This window comes from Apteryx rowi, unplaced genomic scaffold, assembly GCF_003343035.1.
Source record: "Apteryx rowi isolate R43461 unplaced genomic scaffold, aptRow1 scaffold_49, whole genome shotgun sequence".
Classification (NCBI taxonomy): domain Eukaryota; kingdom Metazoa; phylum Chordata; class Aves; order Apterygiformes; family Apterygidae; genus Apteryx; species Apteryx rowi.
Genome location: NW_020450749.1, coordinates 2,322,139 through 2,341,887, shown reverse-complemented (window position 1 = coordinate 2,341,887; position 19,749 = coordinate 2,322,139). Strand labels below are relative to the sequence as shown.

At 39.4% G+C, this 19,749-nt stretch overlaps 1 protein-coding gene across 1 annotated transcript in view; it reads left to right on the top strand.

Annotated features, from left to right (window-relative positions):
* Positions 1-19,749, top strand: part of KCNQ1 (potassium voltage-gated channel subfamily Q member 1) — a 375,825-nt gene that overhangs the window by 717 nt on the left and 355,359 nt on the right. Inside the window, exon 2 of the mRNA XM_026078855.1 lies at positions 3-185. Within this exon, the coding sequence (XP_025934640.1) occupies positions 3-185 (183 nt within the window). The remainder of the gene's footprint in view (positions 1-2; positions 186-19,749) is intronic.

The window sequence follows — 19,749 nt, the reverse complement described above, 5'->3', positions numbered from 1 at the left end:
AGGAGCGAGGCGGCCGCGGTGGTGGTGAGCGCCGACTGCCCGCGGCCGCCCGTCAGCCTCGACCCCCGCGTCTCCATCTACAGCCTCCGCAAGCCGCTGCTGAGCAGAAGCAACATCCAGGGCCGGGTCTACAACTTCTTGGAGCGCCCCACGGGCTGGAAGTGCTTCGTCTACCACTTCACCGTGTGAGTAGCGCGGGGGGGGGGGCGCCGGCGGCCGTTAAACGGCTTCTCCCGTCAGCGCGGCGCGGCGCCCCGACCCACCCGCTGCGCGGGGGGCGCGCGCCGGCGGCCGTTAAACGGCTTCTCCCGTCAGCGCGGCGCCCCGACCCACCTGCTGCGCGGGGGGCGCGCGCCGGCGGCCGTTAAACGGCTTCTCCTGTCAGCGCGGCGCGGCGCCCCGACCCACCTGCTGCGCGGGGGGCGCGCGCCGGCGGCCGTTGAACGGCTTCTCCTGTCAGCGGCGCGCAGCGCCCCCTCCTCTCCTCTCGCCGTGGAGACCGGGCGCAACGGCTGCCGCTTGCCGAGCTGCCGCGGTACTCTGCCGGGCGGGCTGCGCCTCGCGGAGGTTTCGTGAGCGCTGCGGGGACAGCAAGCGAGCGAACCCCCCAAAAGTCCCCTTCCGGCTGGAGCGTCTTTTACCCGAAACAGAAGAGCTGTGTTTCGAGTTCAGGTCACAGGTTTGTGGACAAGATAGAGCAGAAAACTGGCTTAAACCACTTTTCCTAGAAGATCATCCTAGGAGTTGACCTAAGCTGTTCATTCCAAGTATGAAAATGAAGCAGGTAGTCGCTTAATGGTTTGTTCTCAGGTAAATTAAATGCACTGATTCCTGTTTTTTCAGTGCGTTGTACCGCATCTGTTCTATACTGAGAAGATGTATTATTAGTGCTGCAATTCTGTTGGAGGGAGACAAGAGACAGGTGTATCGTAGCGGCACTCCTAAGCAATTGGTATGTTAAGTAAATTGAGGATTGTGGGCTTATTTTCCACATTAGAGGATCCTGGAGTCTTTAGGTAGGCAGATAAGTGGTACCAACTTTATTTTAGTCAGGGAAAAACAGCTGTCATAAGAATGTGTTTAAGTGTGCAGCTAATAAAATGGTTGTGGGTTTCGCTGTCTTTAACATTATGACAATGCCATTAGATGACAAAACAGCTAATGGCCATAATTATAAAAAGTGTATAATAGTTGTGGGTGAATAATATAAAACACTTTTAGGAACTGGAGTTCGTTATTTTTTAAAAAGGGAAAAAAAAACCTTTGGGGCAGCTATCCTGTATATCTGACCTCTTTCAGATGCCTCAAATTTTGTGTAGAAGGGACAGTAAATCGTGTTGAATATCTTAGCTAACCTTCTCTAAAGCTTAACAGTGGGCATAGGAAAAATTACTGAAAGCAGGAATTGTAGTGAGGTGTATTTCAGGGTAAAAGTTTTTATTGGCATTGCCCAGTTGGATCCCTTTATCTAACTGAGAATCTGGCCTGAATTTTAACTTAAAAAAATTTTTTTTCAGGTAATTAACAGTGAGAATTAAGATTCTGTAATTCTGCTTTAGGAAAGAGACTGTAATATGTGCAGGAAGTTATTGCCTGTCTCTTCCCCCAAAGCATGCTCATCCGTGGTGAAGCATTAGCCCCAGTGTTTCCTGGCTTTCCAGAAGAGCTCTTTTGATGCAGTGGTGAATGACAGAGGTACTGAATATTCTCAAGGCTGTTATTATGCATGGTGCAAATTCCTTGTCTCAGCACTTTAAAGAGACAGAAGGAGGTACTACTACCCCTATACATTTCTTATAGGGCAATCAGCAAGTACTATCTGCTATTTTTAGTCAGCCCCGATCTGATTTCCACCAGCAGAGGGGGTTGAGATTGTATCTTCCTCAACCATCCTGACGTCTCCCTAGTTCTGTGGTAGATGGGCCCCCCCTTTCTGTGCCCTTGCTAGTAATCTTTTCAGTTATTGGTCTTACATATATAACCCTCCAACTCTCTTGCTTTCTGAGCTGCCACAGCAAGCTTTCAGGATGCTTGTTTTCCACTTGACCAGGAGATCCTCTCTTTGACTACTGCCCCTGCCAGCCAGATGTCAAGCATTGGTAGCCTAATAATTGCTACTAAGATGGAGGAAAAAAATGAAGCTATTCCTCCAAAACCCAGAAGTTTGTTATGAAAAGTAATGGAAAAGGCAGACACTTGTTTTGATCCAGAGAAGCTGCTGTTTTACTTCAACCTGTACTTTGGAGGAGGCATGAGACCTGACTTTTGCATGCAGTTTTCTGGCTTTTTGCAAGCATTTGGTTGCTAATGATGAGCTGAAAAGGAGTTAGTTACCTGTGTTGGGTGCTATCTAATTCTCTTTTTATAAGGCCCCAACCATCATGCTTGCCCTTCTCTCCCCCTAGAAGAAGTAACTTGATTTTGTTGTCAGCATACAAACAAGCTTTCACAGAATGCTAAACTGGGTTTTGCCTTCTGATGTGCCAGATTGTGATGCTTGTCTCTCTTGCCAAAATGAGTCCAGAAGACCCATCTTATTTGCCTGTCTTCTCTCTGTGACTCCCTCTACTGGTTACTACTTGCTTTATTTTGGGGGATTGCTGCTGCCTGACAGGTCTTGGTTCTTCTCTTACTGGTCTTAAATCAAACATCTTAGAGGCAGAGGGACTCTGAATGGAGAGAAGTAGGACAGGACCAGTGTCATGGAGTGATGTTGTGTCAGGGCACAAAGACTAAAACTGAGTAGAGTGTCCGGGCCAAGGTGTAGCACAAAGATGGGAGCAGCAAGCACTGCAAACTTCTTCATTTTATAAAACAGCAAAATAGATTGTGCAGAGTGTATGACTGTATTCTTAGTTATACACTGAAATGATTAAATTTGGAGATAACTCCATAGAATAGTTCACCTAATTTGTTCTGGACATATGTCTATGGCTGGTTATTGAAACACTATGTTTTTCAAGCAAGAAGAGCAACAGCTACTGATTGTCTGTCATGCCCTGTTCTTACTTAGTAATCTTATTCAGTGGTACATAGACTATCAATAGCTAAGAATTGATATTGAGAACAGGTTTTCCTCAGTTTTTATGTTATAATACTTAGAAAAGGGAAGCTGAACTCTGAGCTTTAACCTACAGGATCCCCAGGACTCTTCCTATATTTGTTTCATATTGTTTAGGTTGCTGTTTTTGGTGTGCAGCAAAGTCCCCCTTGTCCCCCCAATCCAAATGATGGACACTAGCTATCTTACACAGAAATGGAGGATTGCCATACCAGAACAGACCAATGGCCCATTTATTTCTGAATTGTCTCTTTCAAAAGGAGGCTGGTATGTCTGTTTTCAGAGATGCAAAGTATATGTCCTTTTTCTTTTGCTGTTGTTTCTAATCTTCCAGAATAATTGATGTCACAGTCACTGATTAAATCAACTGAACTATGCACAGGTCTCTTCTGAGATTTGTGTCTTCTTTGCCCAGGCCAAAGAGTAGAAACATCTCAAATGAGCAGAATAGGGAATGAATTATTGTACCTCATCTGTTCTAGATGTATACTGGATGAATCTATCTATATGCCATGGAAATGGTCTATATGTGGAAAGGAATTGGGAATCAGCAATTAACTAGCCATATGACAAAGTAATTTAAAAAATGCTAGTGGAGATAATACAGACTTTCTTCTGCTGCCTGACTTGGTCTAATGTTGTATTAAATTTCATTTAAATATGCGAAGTAGATAGTATGTGTACACTTAATGCTACCAGTGCTCAATAGGTAAAGATTTATATTACATAGTTTCTGCAGACACAACTGGCAGTTGCTTGGAAACTTGAATTTTGCACATCAGAATAAGAGCTTGTTCCATGGCATAGTTGTATGTATGGCTAGGTCCTGCCAGAGCTGCTAAGCCAATAGCCATCAGAGGACTTGTAAGTGAGAAAATGAATGAGTGTTCTCAATGTCTTCTGGAGTTAGGGCATCTTACTGCACTTAACAAAAATCATGCACTTTGAGGCACTAGTTTTGAGAGGTGAAATATTCTGTGCTGTTAACTAGTTATGCTTTCAGGCTACTTGAAGAGAGGTGCCAGGACAAAAGAGGATTAGGTTCTGTCCTTACAGTGGCCCACTGAAACCCTGAGACTCTTTGTCCCTGTGTTGGAAATGACTGTAAAAAAATAAGTGAAGTCTTTAGGTCTTTTTAAAAGTTATTTTAAATTTAAGAAGATGAGGGAAGAGCTTCTCACCATCTTTAGTGGTTTAAAATAAAACATCTTAGAATTTATATAAAGGAACTTAAATTATGAGCTTTCTGGTGGTTTCTCTTGTTTTCACTATAACAAATAATGACTTCTGGCAACATACACTGTGTGTTGACTTCCTGTGTTCTTTGAGGCGTTGGCCATTATCAGAGAGAACAATTCAAAAATAGATGGACCATTGGTCTGTTCCGGTATGGCAACTCTCATGTTGCCATGCAAGATAATCGGCTTCTATCTTATCTTTGTGTCGTTGCATGTACCTGGTTCAATTTACTTTGCCTTTGTATACGTTAGGTTTAATCAGCCATGATTGTTTGCCATTTATTTTTGAATCCCAAGATGCTTACATAAGCTTGGATTGGCCAGCAGTTGTGAGTTGGGAGACCGGTCTCAAGAAACTGGCGGAGCAGATGCACAGTTCCCTAATCTCTCAGAAGTGTGACTGCTTGTGTACACATGCAAAGATAAGAAACAATGGTAGATAGAATATTCCAGTTACATGGTGTATCATGACTTAAAGTAATTAATTATTAAAGGCAATGTGATGTTTACATTCAATACTATGAGGAAGAAGTGCAACTCCAAACTGACTTAAATACCCAATTTTTAATGATTCCAAATATATTTCAAGAATATTGGTTCATGCTCAGTGCATAAACTTTTGGTGAGGGGGAAAAAAAAAGCTGTAAAAATAATCAGTGTTTGCATGTGCTCACACGTTATGATTGCAAGTGTTCTTTCTGAGTGTGTGAATTCAGAGAAGGGGTTAAATATACAAAATACTATGCTTTGGACATGGTCTTTAGAGGTTTTGTGGTTTGAAGTCAGACTTCAAGTTTTTACCTCTATTTTAAAAAGGTAATTTAAACCTCCCCAAAGAAGTGTGGCTTTTCTAAGTGGAAGAAATTAAAAAGAGTTTGATCACAGTCATATTCTTTCTGCCACAGTCAATTGAAGGGAGACTTGGGTTTAGCTTTTGTGTTGTCAGGATTAAGACAATTTGGTTGAAGGTGAATTGCCCCCCACACTTTGGCGTGTCTGAGTGATTATTCTTCTTGTCATGCAGAGGCTGATGTGAATGGATGTTTATTTTATTTCTGTATGTCTTTGTGCCTGTGAGTGCTTGCTACTTGCAACCGTTATTTACTATTCATTTGTATTACTGGAGCCCTAATCATCTCAGAACTTCTTCCCCCTCATGCTAGCTACAGTTGTAATAGCAGGAAACTGCTGCTTTGTCACCTCGCATTTTCAAGAACATAGTGTGTTATAGCTGTGCAGTATCTTATAAAAATCTTTGAGGTGGCACACATGCTCAGGGAATGTATGCGGGGAAAATGAAGAGGAAACAAGGTAATTTGTCTTTGTTTGTTTGTTTGTTTGTTTTTCCTCAGCCCTACTCCACAGTCTGTTTTATTTTGCAGTAGAGTGGACATCTTTGCAGCTTAGCACTGTGTATCTGTCGATACGTCTGGTAATGTCTTTGTCTGAAGTTAAAAGGGATTGAAAAGCAACCTTTACATGTTCCCAGAGAACAGGGGAGACCTTTTGCATGGTCCGTTATCATAGCTGGCTGCATATATAAGACAGTTTGCCAATGTTTAGGAGTCACTGCTGCCTGGTCAGCCCTGCTACCTATCAGGCAAATAGTGATATTTAGAGACTTGGGCAGACTTCTGCTACAGTGTGAAGCTGCAGTATTTTCTCATGTTGTGTATCCACTGCTATGCTAGAGCAGAAGCAGTCCAGCAAAAGAGTGTTGCCAGATGATTACCATGAGGCTATAATATGTGGTATTCTATCTGAAATTTACAATTATACAGCACGAGTGTTTTAGCATGTGAGCTAAAAGGTTTCAGTAAGTAGTATTTGAAAGCTTATTGGATGGACAGAGCATGATAACTTCATGCTCTGTGAACAAGGTGACAGCTGTAAAAGAGTGTTTTTGTTTAGTACAGATGTTGTAGAGAAGTGACTTGAGGTTTTGCTGCTTCCTCCTTCCCTGCTGTGTGCCACAATGCAGGCCCTTAGCTATGATATTACATGAAGACTTCGCTTTGGAACTTGTGTGGCAGAGGTAGTGTTTGGGTTGACCAACATACACGTTTCCTCTCTTGCCATGTTTCATGTTTCCCAATTTATAACTTGACTGAAGATTGATCTTTACTGAGGGCCGTCTGGCTGTCCTGTGACTGAGAACAATCCAAGTTTGTGCCAAGGAGAGCTCAGGAGTGACAACTTAGTTACAGGTCAGGAGGGTCCTCATTTCTCTTTCCAGTGGGGCAATAGAAGTTATGAAACGCAGATACTAATGAAGTGCATAACTGATGAAAAATGAAAAAAAAATCAAATTCACTTAATAATTAACTGTCATCAGAAAGAAGAGCAGACTCAAACCAGGTCCTCTCAATGTCACCCACCAGTAGCTATTACCTGGAAGTCACTTTGACGAAACCACCATCTTTGCCTTATCTGTTGCCCCGAATGATTGCTTTGTGAAAATGATTGCAGAAATGTATTTTGAACAGTCAAAGGAGAAGGAAGGTGGAAAGCTGGGTATTTTCTTATTAGAGTGTCTTTTGAAGGAACACACTATCTTTAGTAATAATAAAGAAGACAATCCAATTTCTACTTTGAAATGCATAACACTACATGAACAGTTACTTGAAAAAGCTTGTAGAATGTCATCTTGACCTGTTGTCTGCAGGCAGTGACCGATAAAGAGACCATGCTGCATGAGGGAAGGGAGTCCTGTTGGGGTTGGGGGGAGTAAGACTTTGCAATTGTACCAATGTTTAGATTTTTGAGTAACTGATGGAAGCAGAAGGCTGTAAAATCAGCAGATCAGCACTAGAACTTAGCGGAGGCAAGTTGTGTGGGATGGATGAACTACTCTGCAGAACCCATGCATAATGGTTGTATATCCATTAAATTTGGGCAGGCTTTCGTGGGGATAGGCCTTCCTCTCTATGTCCAATCATCCTTCCAGTATAATATTTCAAGTCTCTCTCTGGTGTTTGCTTTCCTTCAGGAAAAGAATTATTCTACCTCCCTTTAAAAGATGCACATGAATGATCTTAAGAAAACCTGTAGGTGCAGTATTCACATTTCTGTATGTCTGTCAAATGCTCGGTTGAGCAATTCTGGCACACTTCCTTGCCCTAGCTCTTCAAGTGCCAGGAGAAAAATATGCAAGGCTGTGTAGATAGGCCTCTTTCAAAACATTCATTGCAATTGAATCAAGGCTAGAGCTGAGATTCAATGCAGTCAGCTAATTAGGCTGAGCTCCAAATGTCTGAGCACTGGATTTATTACAAACAACAGTGTCAACATATGGTTTAGGGGATGGTGACTATGCACAGGCACAGTGCTTTGCTGACTTTAAATTTGGCAGTACCTCATTACTTTGTGTGTTAATAGATTATTGGATGTTTATTAGTGACTGAACATAAAAGCTGTGAACACTTGCTCATTCAGTTCCAGATGGAAACTACTGTCTTGTTGGGGGCAAGGTGTTTTCTGCCTGCCACCGAGAGGTCAAACAGAAGTCTCAAATATGTTGGAATGCTGCCAGTTGCAAATAGGCCTGATGGGTAGAACGAATCACAGAGGCTGGGAAGAAGGGTGTGTAGATTAGTGAGTTTTTCAGGCAAGGTATTGGCTCTCATGCAGTCATGTGTGTGAGAACCATTATAACACTGTTAATAACAGGAGGGCACACATTTGCAAGCTTCTACTATGGTAGTATCTACTGTATTTTACCTCCTACCAGAAAGATAACTTTTTTGTAATAACAGAGATAGCCAGTTTTATCTGCTTTACTAGTCCAACTTTAATGTTAATTTTACTGTTGCTTTTTAGTCAGTGATTTAAAGGCTCTTACAGGAAGTTCTGCAGCTTCTCTAAATTAAATAGGTTTCTTCAGCACTGAGTCTTCACGGAGCTGGAGGACTGGAGGGGTGTTTAGTGTGAACTTTTCATTCATGTCTGACGCAATCAGTTTTTCAGGTGCATGGATTCTCAGCTCCCCCTCTTCCCCCACTTCTTGGTACAGAGCAGCAAAATCAGAACTGTTTTCTGCATTCAAGGAGCTTAGTAAATGTAAGAAGTTGCGCAGAGGGCTAAGCAGGGCCTGGATGAGTTTGTAGGTATAGTGCAAGTATCTGTAAACAAATACTGTAAGGCATTTCTTAAATGGCAGTTTCCTCCCTTAGCACCCACACTTTACAACAGAAAACTTAGAACTTGGAAAAACTGCAATAAAAATAGACACGCACAGGGAAAGCCAAAGATTTCTTGATGTTTAGGACAACCATTGCAACAAAAGCAAGTTTTTACTCTGAACTTCTGTAGTGTCAGAAATGTTTGTTATGCAAGTTAATCAGCATATATTTGCTCTTTCTCAAAACTGGCTGAATCCTTTTTGAGTTTAAAAAAAGTGCATGTGGGACTTTATGCAAGGACTACAGCAAGCACTAAAATTGCAGCCTTGAAAGTTTACCTTTTTGAAATTTGTGAAATTTATAAGCTACTGAACATAGGGAATTATGCAGCAAACTGTTAGGTGGCCTTTATAATAGATATTTCCAGCAATGTGTCTAGAGTAGTATGTCTTTTCAGTTTTTTTTTCATTCGTTCTTTGCAGTCAATGTGATGTTTTAATGTTTTATGAAAAATGTTCACCAAAGCCAAAATAAACCTAATGCAGGGTTTCTGCATCCTTTTCATTTTCTCCTGCTTCYGCAATTATTGATCCAGATCTTTCAGAGTTTCCTATTAATGTTTTAAATAGGAAGAATCTTATGTTTTGCAAGTATCAACTGTCTTATGATATGTCATTTGATAATAACATTTTGAAACATTTGACAGGAGCTACTCCTAACTAGTAAAATCCAGTGGTTGAAATGTCTAGATGTTCAGAATTGTTCCATTTTCTTTTGTGTGGTTGTACTTCCTGCTGATACTCATGACTGTTGCAGTGTGCAGAGAATGGAGAAGACCTCTTCTGTTCCATGTTCCTTTTGAAACAGAATAGCTTTTGTGTCTTTCCTAGTTAAAAAGGGCAGTAGACTGTGAAACAAAATTRCCCTGTGCTGTTCCCCTGAAAAGCATAGAGGAGGAACAAGAAGAACCTGAGGCTGTAGAATTTCCTAGTTTTTTTTTTTTTTTTAAGAGTTTCTAAAAGGAAATAAAAGACTGTTCTGGGGTTATTTAAACAGTAAATGATTTGTTACTTTACTTGACTTGTGTTTACTTCAAATGAGAATTATATCATTTTAGTGAACTAGTATCTTGAAAGAATATAAAATATTTCTCTTTGTTTATCCTAACAGGTTGTGCTCTTGTTTCTAGTTTATTAGCTTTGCTTTGACAAAGCCTGAAAAATAGGAAGAGAATACGTTTTCTCTTCCCACAGTAGGAATGTATAATACATTTTCTGAACTGTTCTGATTCTGCAAGAAACACTCACCATATGTTTAACTTCACTGTTTGAACAGATATTTGGTTCCCGATGGGACCAACTAGTGTTAGTAAAGATAAAACCATGTATACACATCTTGAAGATTAGGGCAATGAAAATTACTCATCAGACGTTGTTCGTAGGATGTGTAGAACTTACTTTAAATAAAATATAAAATAATTTTAACTAAGTTTTTTCTTTTTTTCTGAAAGCACTAAGCCTTTTATAGTATTAATTTTGCATGAACTTTTATGTTGTACATATGATGGCTGTCTCTAGCCTTTAGTAAATCTGTTAAATTACATAATTGACAGTTACTCAAGTTGGGGTTTTTTTTCTTTGTCTTCTTTCTTTGCTCTTTTTTTCTTTTCTTTTTTTCAACAGTGGTTTTGTTCTAGGTTTTATAAAATAAATTGTCCTCTCTCTGTCCTTCCCTCCTAGCATGTGTTTTAGACTAGGTGCAGACATGTCCCCTCTGTTTAGACCAGAAAGTGTCCAGACTTGAAATGATCTGCTGTCAGCCAGCAGTCTTGAACTGGCCCAAGAAAATTGTGCTAGTTTGGTTATCTATGAATGTCAGTGCTCAGAAATATCTAATCTCCTCTGAAAATGTGCTCCCTCATGTCTTGGGGATACCTTTAACATTTTTTAAAGATAATTTTTCATTGCGATGCTAATATTACATAATTTATATGGATTGGATAGGGAACAAAATGGGGTCATAGTTTGAGGACAGAATGTAAATCATGATAGGAAGTTTCCATCGAGTTACTTCCATGTATTCTCTCCAAAAAGACTAAGCTTAGTAGCAGAGGTAGAATGCTGGTGGCAAACATTGTGGAGGCTTAGCTCCTCCCTTGTACAACAAAGGCTGCAGCATTTGTGGTGAAGATGTCTTCTTTCTGTTAAATAAGTAATTACCTTCCAAGGGTGGTTTCTCCTGCAGCATCAGCCCCCCACTCCCGGTAAAACGAGGCTGGAATTGGCTGGGCCCTTCTGTTTCAGAGTAACCACTGAAGGCACAGTATAACTAACAAGCAGAAGTAAAGGTGCCTCATCTCCTGTAAGGATGTGGACAAGTAGAGCAAAGGAGAAAGGCTGCAGGAAATAATTGCTGCTGACAGTCTCATTCCTTAACCCTTAGAATGCCTGTGCCAAATTCCCTGTCCCCTCTCTCCATTGCCCTGAACAGATACCGGGGAAAGACCTTCCATACTGTGGCTTTGAAAAAAGAGAATGCCTTACAGCCTTAGCTGATCATGTTTAGAATCAGTGTGTTATTTGTATTCTGTAGAACAAAGCTTTATCTGTCCTTTACAAGCTTAAGCAAATAGTCCTTGCTTTTTTCAAATACTCTTCCTAAGTAGATCTAGTTGAGATTATTCAATTTGTTTGTTATTCACTTGTGTCTTGGAAGACATTGAAATGTGGTCAAACCTGTCAATGAGTAAATAAATAAATGTGTATTGCTTTATCCATAGTGTGAGTAAACTTCATGTAATTATATGCTGTTATCTTATCAGCAACCCGGAAAGTATTGATAGTGTATTATCTCAGCACTTTGCACAAAATAAACCTGTTCACTCAATGTTTTCTGTGTCAACAGGTCATCTAGCATCCTAGTGCTAAACAATCTGAGCTGTTTCAACAGTATATGAAGTATGACAGTCATAGATATAAGGAGTTGGTTTATGCCTTCATAGTTCTGTTCATTCAAGACAGCTCTTCATGGCTTTTATTTGCTATTATGACATAACCTTATTTGGATAATTTGTAGGTATTCCAACTATAAAAACAAGGAAAACCTTACAAGAATATTGAGGTTGCAGGACTACAAGACTAGCTGCGCTGTGTTAATTTTAGCCCTTCTTGTGCATGTGAATTGCTTGTTGCACTCTGAGTGTCAAACACTGAGAAATTACTGTGATGACTTCTGTGGCAGCCTAGTTTTTGTGGCTTTAATATAAAACTAAATGCATGCCCATCAACTCTCATTATAGATTGAGAAGACTGTGAGAAAATAGAATGTGAGAAGTACATGATCTTTGAAAAATTTCCAGTGGATAGTATCTGTGAAAGTAAAGGGGAATTAGCATATTGTTTTTTTATCTCTTATATTAAATAGTGTAGACAGCATTCAAGCAGGTTGTAATACTACCTGTTAGCTGCTGCTGAGGTGGTCTCCTTTTTCTTAGGAAAGTTTTGTATCAAATATCTTTCTCTTCAATCAAAAAATGTCCATTTCAATAAACCTTCAGATGGCCTGTGTTTTTCATTACTGAAATAATATATGTGAGGTGCCATCTGATTCTTCTTTTGAGGAATTTTGCTCAATTCTTTTGAGGAATATGTGGTCAGTTGCTATCATATCTGTTAGAGCTGATATTATGATTTTAAGTCAGAAGTGTTCTTAGAGACTGGATGACATTGTAGAAGACCAAAGAAGGACAAGTCAAATGCTAATTTTTGAAGGTGGACATGAGTTGGAAAAGCTTAACTTTTAATATTCAAAAAAAAGGTCTTGAGCAAGGAATCAAACTATTTCTAAGCACTCACAGGAAATTAATCTGTTAATTTGTACAACATGTGTAAGCATTCAGCATGGATTTGTCAAAAAAAATTATCAATTTAATTTCAGACTGTGACAGAATAAAAAGGTTTATGGCTAGGGAAAAAGCAAATGTTGTCATGTATATCTTTTATAAGATTCTTAATACTTCCCTTCTTTGTTTGCTTATGGAATTGGCTGCTTGATGAAATTAGTAGTGTGGAGAGGAAACTAAAATTTTGGGTACTGTACTTCAACAAAGACATGGACCAACTGAAAAAACTGTCCAGAGGAAAATAAGAACTACCCAAAGACTAGAAAACATGATCTTACAATCTGAGGAAAGGTAGCTTAGCATAAAGAGTAACAGCAGTGGAAAGGAGCGAGCAGGATGGTTGACTTGTAAGTCTTCAGTTTATATAAGACTGCCATAGATAGGAGAAGAATGATCTACTCTTCGTGTTGAGGTGAATAGGATAAGAAGGAATGGACTTTAAAGCCTAATCTGTATTTCTCTCAAGGTAAACTGTCTGATGGTAGGGGTAGTGAATTATATGGTTGAACACTGGAATAGGTTGCCCAGAGAGGTTGTGGAGTCTCCATCCTTAGAATATTCAGACCCAACTGGACATGGTCTTGGGGTGTAGTACTTCACCAAGAGGTTCTGCAGTTACTGTTGATGTGTAGGACTCTGAGATTCATGTGCAGCTAGGTGTGGATATATGGGAGTTACTAGCTGAAAGTGTGTGTATGAGCCATTGTTCAACAATGGGTAAAAATGTTATGTACTGTCAACTGAAGACTTCTGAGGTGTATATATATTCCACTGTATCCACTCTTTCCCACTTTCCCACATATGTTTCCAGGAATTTGTCTGCACTGAATTCTGTGGTTGATACGGAGTAGAAAAGGCATGATAAGCTTTTCATCCAATATACTTGCGTCCTGAGTATGAGTGAACACCTCATTGGGCTTACTTGCCAAATACTGCAAAGCTACAGTGTTATTTAGTTTATGATGTGGTGACTGTATATCCACAGTGGATTGATTGTACATGTGCTTTATGCATCTCTAAGAATTCTGATTACTGGTTAGTAACCTCTTTTCCTTTCTGTGCAAATACTTTTTTTTGGGGGGGGGGGTGTCACAAATGCATATCTCAGGTATTTTTTAAAGCCTTTTAATTGTTGGGTTTTTTTTTTTACTTACTATACAAACGTCACTTTTTTTAATATATAATTGGATCATAACTTTTTATTAATTCCTCCTTCCCACCCTAATATTTTACAGGTGCTTTTAACCAGTGGTTCTCTAAATTGAATAGATTCTTTAATCAATGAAATCTTAGGAAGACAAACACAAAAGTCTCATCCAGGTGCTTTGTTTTTGTTCTGGTTCTTTATCAGGTAAATTTCTGTGATGTTTCACCTGCAGTAGGCTACATGATGTTCCAGACTGTTTTTTTTTTTTTTTTTAATAATATAGGCGTCTAGATGCTCTCAGACTGTTACTAAGTGCTTTGCAAAAATCTTTGCCATGTAGATAGATCTTTTTCTACAAATGGGTRCTCAAGGTGTAAGATTAAAACACAAGTTTTACTCTTGTGGCAGTATAACTGAACTGAAAAATATAAACAGTTATTTAGTCATGTCTCCTGTTTGCTTTTATCAATGACATCTTCTCTGTTGAAAATGATATTTTATTAGCTCTTTATGTTTCAATTGCCACATGTTTAGATAAAAGTAGAATCAATATAGCTTTCTTTAAAATCATTTACTTAATGATCCAAAACCCAGTAATAGAGAGGTTGGTCCAATCCATCAATTTCCTTTAGCTGTGAGGTGTACCAGCTGCATCTGGCTCCAGGACAAATACAGTTTTAGAAGGAAGAAATGAGCAGCAGTCAGGGAAATACAGCCACGTTTATGTTCGGTTGGTTCCCATCTCCCACTTCCTCCTCCTTTCCTCCCCTCCCCTCTGATTGATAACAAATGTAATGTTATAGATGATGCTTCTGTCTCATTAAAATGACGTTTTCTGTGTGTTCATTGCTATTGCAATCCCTGTCTCTTGAACATGCCATGTTAAGCAGACTTAATTGTCATTGTCTTTTATATGGTACCTCTCTTTGCCTGTGCCTTCTCCCCAACTCCTCCAAAATCTCCTGAATACTTGAACTCAGCTGTGTGTGGAAGTTGGAATTTTAAACACCAGTGGCTGTGGAACACCACAGCCATAGGAAAATTGTGCAAGTTTGGGACAGAAACCAAAGAAAAAAAGTTAATGCAATTGAAGTAAAGTACCCTGTAGGCAGTAAATGATTAAACAGTAAAATTTGGCTGCACCACTGAGATTAGCACCTACCTTGTAAAATAAAACTAGTATTGCAGGGCATGCCTTTTAAATAATTAATTTGACCTCTGCTTTGAATAAGTGTTTTCCTATATAGTTAGGAGAGGTCATGGTGGTGAAAGTAGTTTCTTTWTTTTTTTTTCCTTATTTTTCCACTTACCTTATGATAAACATAGGGAAGAATGAAGTGTTTTTACAGGATACTTCTAGGTCAAGTATTGTTACTGCAGTGTAAGGAAGATGAACAGCTATGGGAAACACAGACAATGTAAGCTCTCATTCCAAAAGTGTAAATGTGACTTCTTATATTAATGAGCTGAGATAAACAAGTTTAAATGCACAGAATGAAATGGGGGGAAAAATAGCCTAGTCACTAAGGCGGAAGGAATGCCTATAAATTTACTCCTTTCTTACAGCTCCTCTGCATCAGCTGTACTGGCTGCTTTGTATCAGTTTGTTTACAGAAGAGGAGAGGAAGAGACCAGCTCTTTAACACCCCATGGACCTGGATGAAGCAATGAGATTTACTGGCTGTAGCTTTCTTTCTACTTCACATCACTAAGTTTGATATCAACCTGGCTGGTTTGAAAAGATAAAAAAGCATCTCAGCTGCTCTTCTAGCCCTAAATGTGAATTATAATTGAGGCTGTGGCTGCTAGAGCAGGCTGGAGAAGGATGTATTAATCATGAAGACAGAGGAATGTATATGCAAGCCCTGCCTTTGTGCCAAGCCAGCAGGGCATGAGTTGGTTCTGGCCCAAAAGCTGGACAGCCATGACAATGTGGGGTTGTGCCTCCATTTATCAAGGCTCTGAGAGGCAGGGTTTATTAGCATAGGTAGTCACTAAGAATTCTAGTTAGTTTTGGGACCAGAGTTGGCACTGAGCCTAACAGAGTTAGTGACTCCACCTAACTGGGTAGACATGGCCACTATGAACCATGGTATACACTTCTTGGGCAGGGACCTTCACTCCTTTTATATCCCTGCAGCATCTAGTACTATGGGAATCTGAAATATGCCGTGGCTCTAAGGTATGGTGACAATACAAATATATAGCCAGTATGTGCTTCTGTGTTTACCTTGCTCTGAAATTGCATTAGTACTTTACAACAGTTTGCTTTCTGTACCCCAGAGTGTGTGTTAACACAGTGGCATCAGGGACTGACCAACAACTGTATCACAGATTAGGTTTTATCCTTCCCCCTCCCTGACTCACAAGTTGGAGTTCTAGGGTATTTTGGAGAGGTGTAGTGAATAGAACAATCTTACTGCTCCCTCCCCTGGCATCCAAGTCTAAAATTATTATCAGTAYTGCCGTGGCTCTATCAAATCACAGTGCTGTTTGATTTACTGGGAAATTGGCACCTCTGTGACAAGTGTTGGAATGTCCCAGTCTGTCCTTGGGGTGCTGTTGATGTCTTTCACAGCAATAAACCCTCTACCTATAGTCTTGATCATGGGCAAACACCAGTCAAGTGCACAAATGTGCTTATCGTCTCCTATTAGGCTGTGCATTCATAAAAAGCAAAGTCATAAAAACCTTCAGTGCTTGGCAATTCCAAAGCTTACTGTTAGAGTTGAAAAGAATTCCAGAAGAACACAGGCTCCTTATCAATTTTAATTGCTAGGCAGTGGAGAGTTGCTGTTTGTTTAACGTCATTTGGTATTAGCAACTCTGTTCTACGTTGTATTTTAGAGATATGTTTCTGGCAAGCAATGTTCTGCTGAACATAAATTAAACAAAAATACTTTGTTTTGAAGAAGAACTGAAGTTGAGCAATTGAATTAAATGGGTAAAGAAAGTAAAATGTATTCTCAAGGAAACATGGACTGGAGCTGCATGGTGTAATGTTAGGATGTAGAATTTAAGACAGGCTTTTTTATTTTTAACTTCCTTTTTTACCTGAAGGTATTTAACTAGAAAAAGACCAGGTGCTACTTTATTGTAATCACTTTCTATTGCTGCTGAAACTAAGTTCTGCATTATCTAGCCTTTTTAGATTGTGTTTCTTTAACGCTGGATTAATATTTCTACTTTTTAAAAAATAAACTGTAATAAAAGTAAATGCTCACTGGGTGGTCCTATGTGCAAGCCACAGACTTGACAACAAAATTCATGCCATGTTTAGGGAACCCAGCTAGAGGTAAAGTCACTTTGAACCATTGCTCTACCTTCTTAGATGTTTTTGCTGGCCAGGGATAACTTTGTATTATTATTTTAGGTCAGCTTGCTGGATTTGAACAGGCACCAAAGTCCACATGGGTCCACAACTGTATCAGWGGAAGCTTTTAGGCATTCAGGTTTTTGAAATACCACGTGAGCATTTTATATGCAATTAAAACTACTCTTGAGCTCCTTTTAAACAAAGTAGTAATAAGAACCCCCCTTGGGTTGTAGTTTCAAAATGACCCTGGAACCATGAATTTCAGATGCGGAAAAAATGTGTATGGGGGAACATTTTGACTGCTGTAGAAGAGTGTTTATTTGCTATGTTGAAGTTCTTTGCCTCTTGGAACTCCCTACTGTTTGAAGAATTGCTGTCTTCTAGAAAACATCCTGTCTTGATTGAAAATTTCCACTCTTCTGCTTTGACTTACCTGACATCATTAATATTACTGTAGTGGTACACACATAGGCACAGTTGTAAGGTAAATGAGATGACAAATGAGTGAAATTGTATCCAGATAATACTTTGTTTCTAGTGTTTTGAATTCAAAAAGACAAATTTATTTAGTCGCTTAAACTGGATATTTCAATTCTCAAAACACCTTTACTGTGCAAGAAGATCATTCAAATGTATTTGTCTTCAAATGGACACGGTAGAAATTTGAGTCCCATATTGTATAAAAAATATAATTGATATTATGTACTTTTGAACATTCACTTAAAGAAAAAAAAAAACAACTCAGCTATCCTAGAGCTCTGTGGTCAAGACAATATTCAGGTGAAGATGGAGTGTGGGAGAGAATAGAATTTACATACTTATATATACATATGTATGCAAATGCATATAAAAATATATCTGGTCTACAATAGTTATTTTTATTTGATTTTTTTATTTGATTTTTACTACTTGCTGTATGGTTGCATAATTGGAAAAGTTTTGAGCTGTTGCTTGCTGCTCCCCCACTATTGCCTCTGTAGCACTCGTTTTGTTTTAAAAGAATTTTGTATGCATTTCTGAAAGATGCTTTATGACAGTTGCCAAGGAGGCAGATTGACAGCTGATCAGGAGTAGCTGCAATGGAAGCCACTTCTTGGATCTCAGCCTTACCCCTTAAATAGCATGTGTGTACCAGAGGAATCAGTGTGGCATGTAGGTGGGATTTTCACACATGACTAGAGAAGATACGTTGGAACCTCCCTTGCTGGCTTGAAATGAGAGCTTCCTTCCCTCAGTCTCTTTAGCAGCTTTGAAAAATCTTTAAGTGCTTGGCCAGAAATAACCAATTCTAGTAGTGTGAGTGTGGCTAAAGCTGTTTGCATTTAATGCATTATCCCTTTTGTTGAAATGGTTAAGGAGTTGATTGTTTAGATGGGCAATTTGTTTGTAACTGTCTATTGCTGAAAGACATGYAGAGAATTGGGGGACGGTGAAGAAAATAATGGGTATAACAGTCCTGTTGGCACTCAAAAGAGATGATAATAAGGACATCTTTATTTTGGTGCCCCGCATGTACAGAAGAGGTGCTGCTATTACCTCTCCTATAAATATATATGCCTGTTAATATGCTATTTCAGTGTTTGGTATTTGACATAGCATACAAACATAACTTATTTATTTCCTTTCTTTGTATGTATATATGTTGTCATTTGTCATTCTGTCTTTCTCTTCTTTTTCCTTCAGCATCTTTTTCTGATGCTTTGTGTGTCTCTCTCACCTTTGTTGGACTCTTGGAGGGCAGTTGCATATTGGATGAGAAAACGTGTAAGTGGGGAGCTAGAACAGTTGTTTACTTACTATGTTGAAATCTTTCCACACTTTAAGTGGAAGGAAACTAATTTTCCTTGTGACTGCTAGTTGCCAGGATGTTTTTTTTTTCCCCCTGCATCAGGAATTTTATACTTGAAGCTGCCTTAGGTTATGAAATGCTAAACTATTGATGTCTCTTTAGTTAGCTTATGGTGAAGAACACTCCTACTGAAATAATATATAGCCAAGCTATTGCTGTCTGTCTGTACCGCTGCTAAGTTAAACAGAGGCAGGARGTGGACAGTCAATCAGTCAGTGTTCAAATGGTCCCTAGTTCAGGTCTGTTAGTTCGCAGCTCTCTGGCRGCACTGCTATGCTGCCTTCTTTGCTAAAAGGGATGGGAGAAGAGGAAATAAAACAGGTGTGTATATTTTTTTAACTTCCCTCTTCATTTTCTTTAGTTGCTTCCTCATGTTTGTTAGCTTTTATTTTTCTAACATTGAATAGCAAATGTTTGCCCTTTCTGAGCTTTCACAATTCTAGTCAGGGAATGGATTTGCATTTTTGTTTGAAGCAAGCAGTTCCTGTTACTCATAAAACAGGAGCTGCTTTTTAATAAAGGTGCAGGATGTCTGATATGTAATTACTACACAAGTAACAAGTACAGCAATTCTGTAGTGTCAACACCTTGGCAACCAAGTAATTTCTGAACTGCTCATAAAGTCTGTGTCCAATTGAATGATGAAGAGCAGACTTCAATGTCTAATACATGCACTGGCATTTTTTACTAGCCTCAAGCACAGCTATCTACTGTAAGACTGGGACACATGCAATTCAAAACAGAGTTCGCTTCATGGAAAAGGGTGCCGTGAGCAATCAGAAGATGTTAGTGGAAAGTGTTTATGGAGGGGACCTTGCCAGGAACCAGCCCAGTGACGCAAAGCCTGTGTCCTGGGGAATGTGGAGTCCTGCAGCCCAACCACCCAACCAGCAGGTTAGGGGTTCCAGGCTACTGAATACCCAGTTTATAAAGGGCAGTGCAGACCTTCTCCTAAACGTATGTACGTATGTTGTTGTTTAGGACTGCTGTTAACTCATGCTCATTTCTGAGTTCTGCTACGGAGTTGCACTTTTATTTTATTTATTTATTTTTTTCTTGGGTATAGTCCAAGCTGGCAAAACTGATTAACTGTTGTTTTTTTTTTTTTTTTTTTTT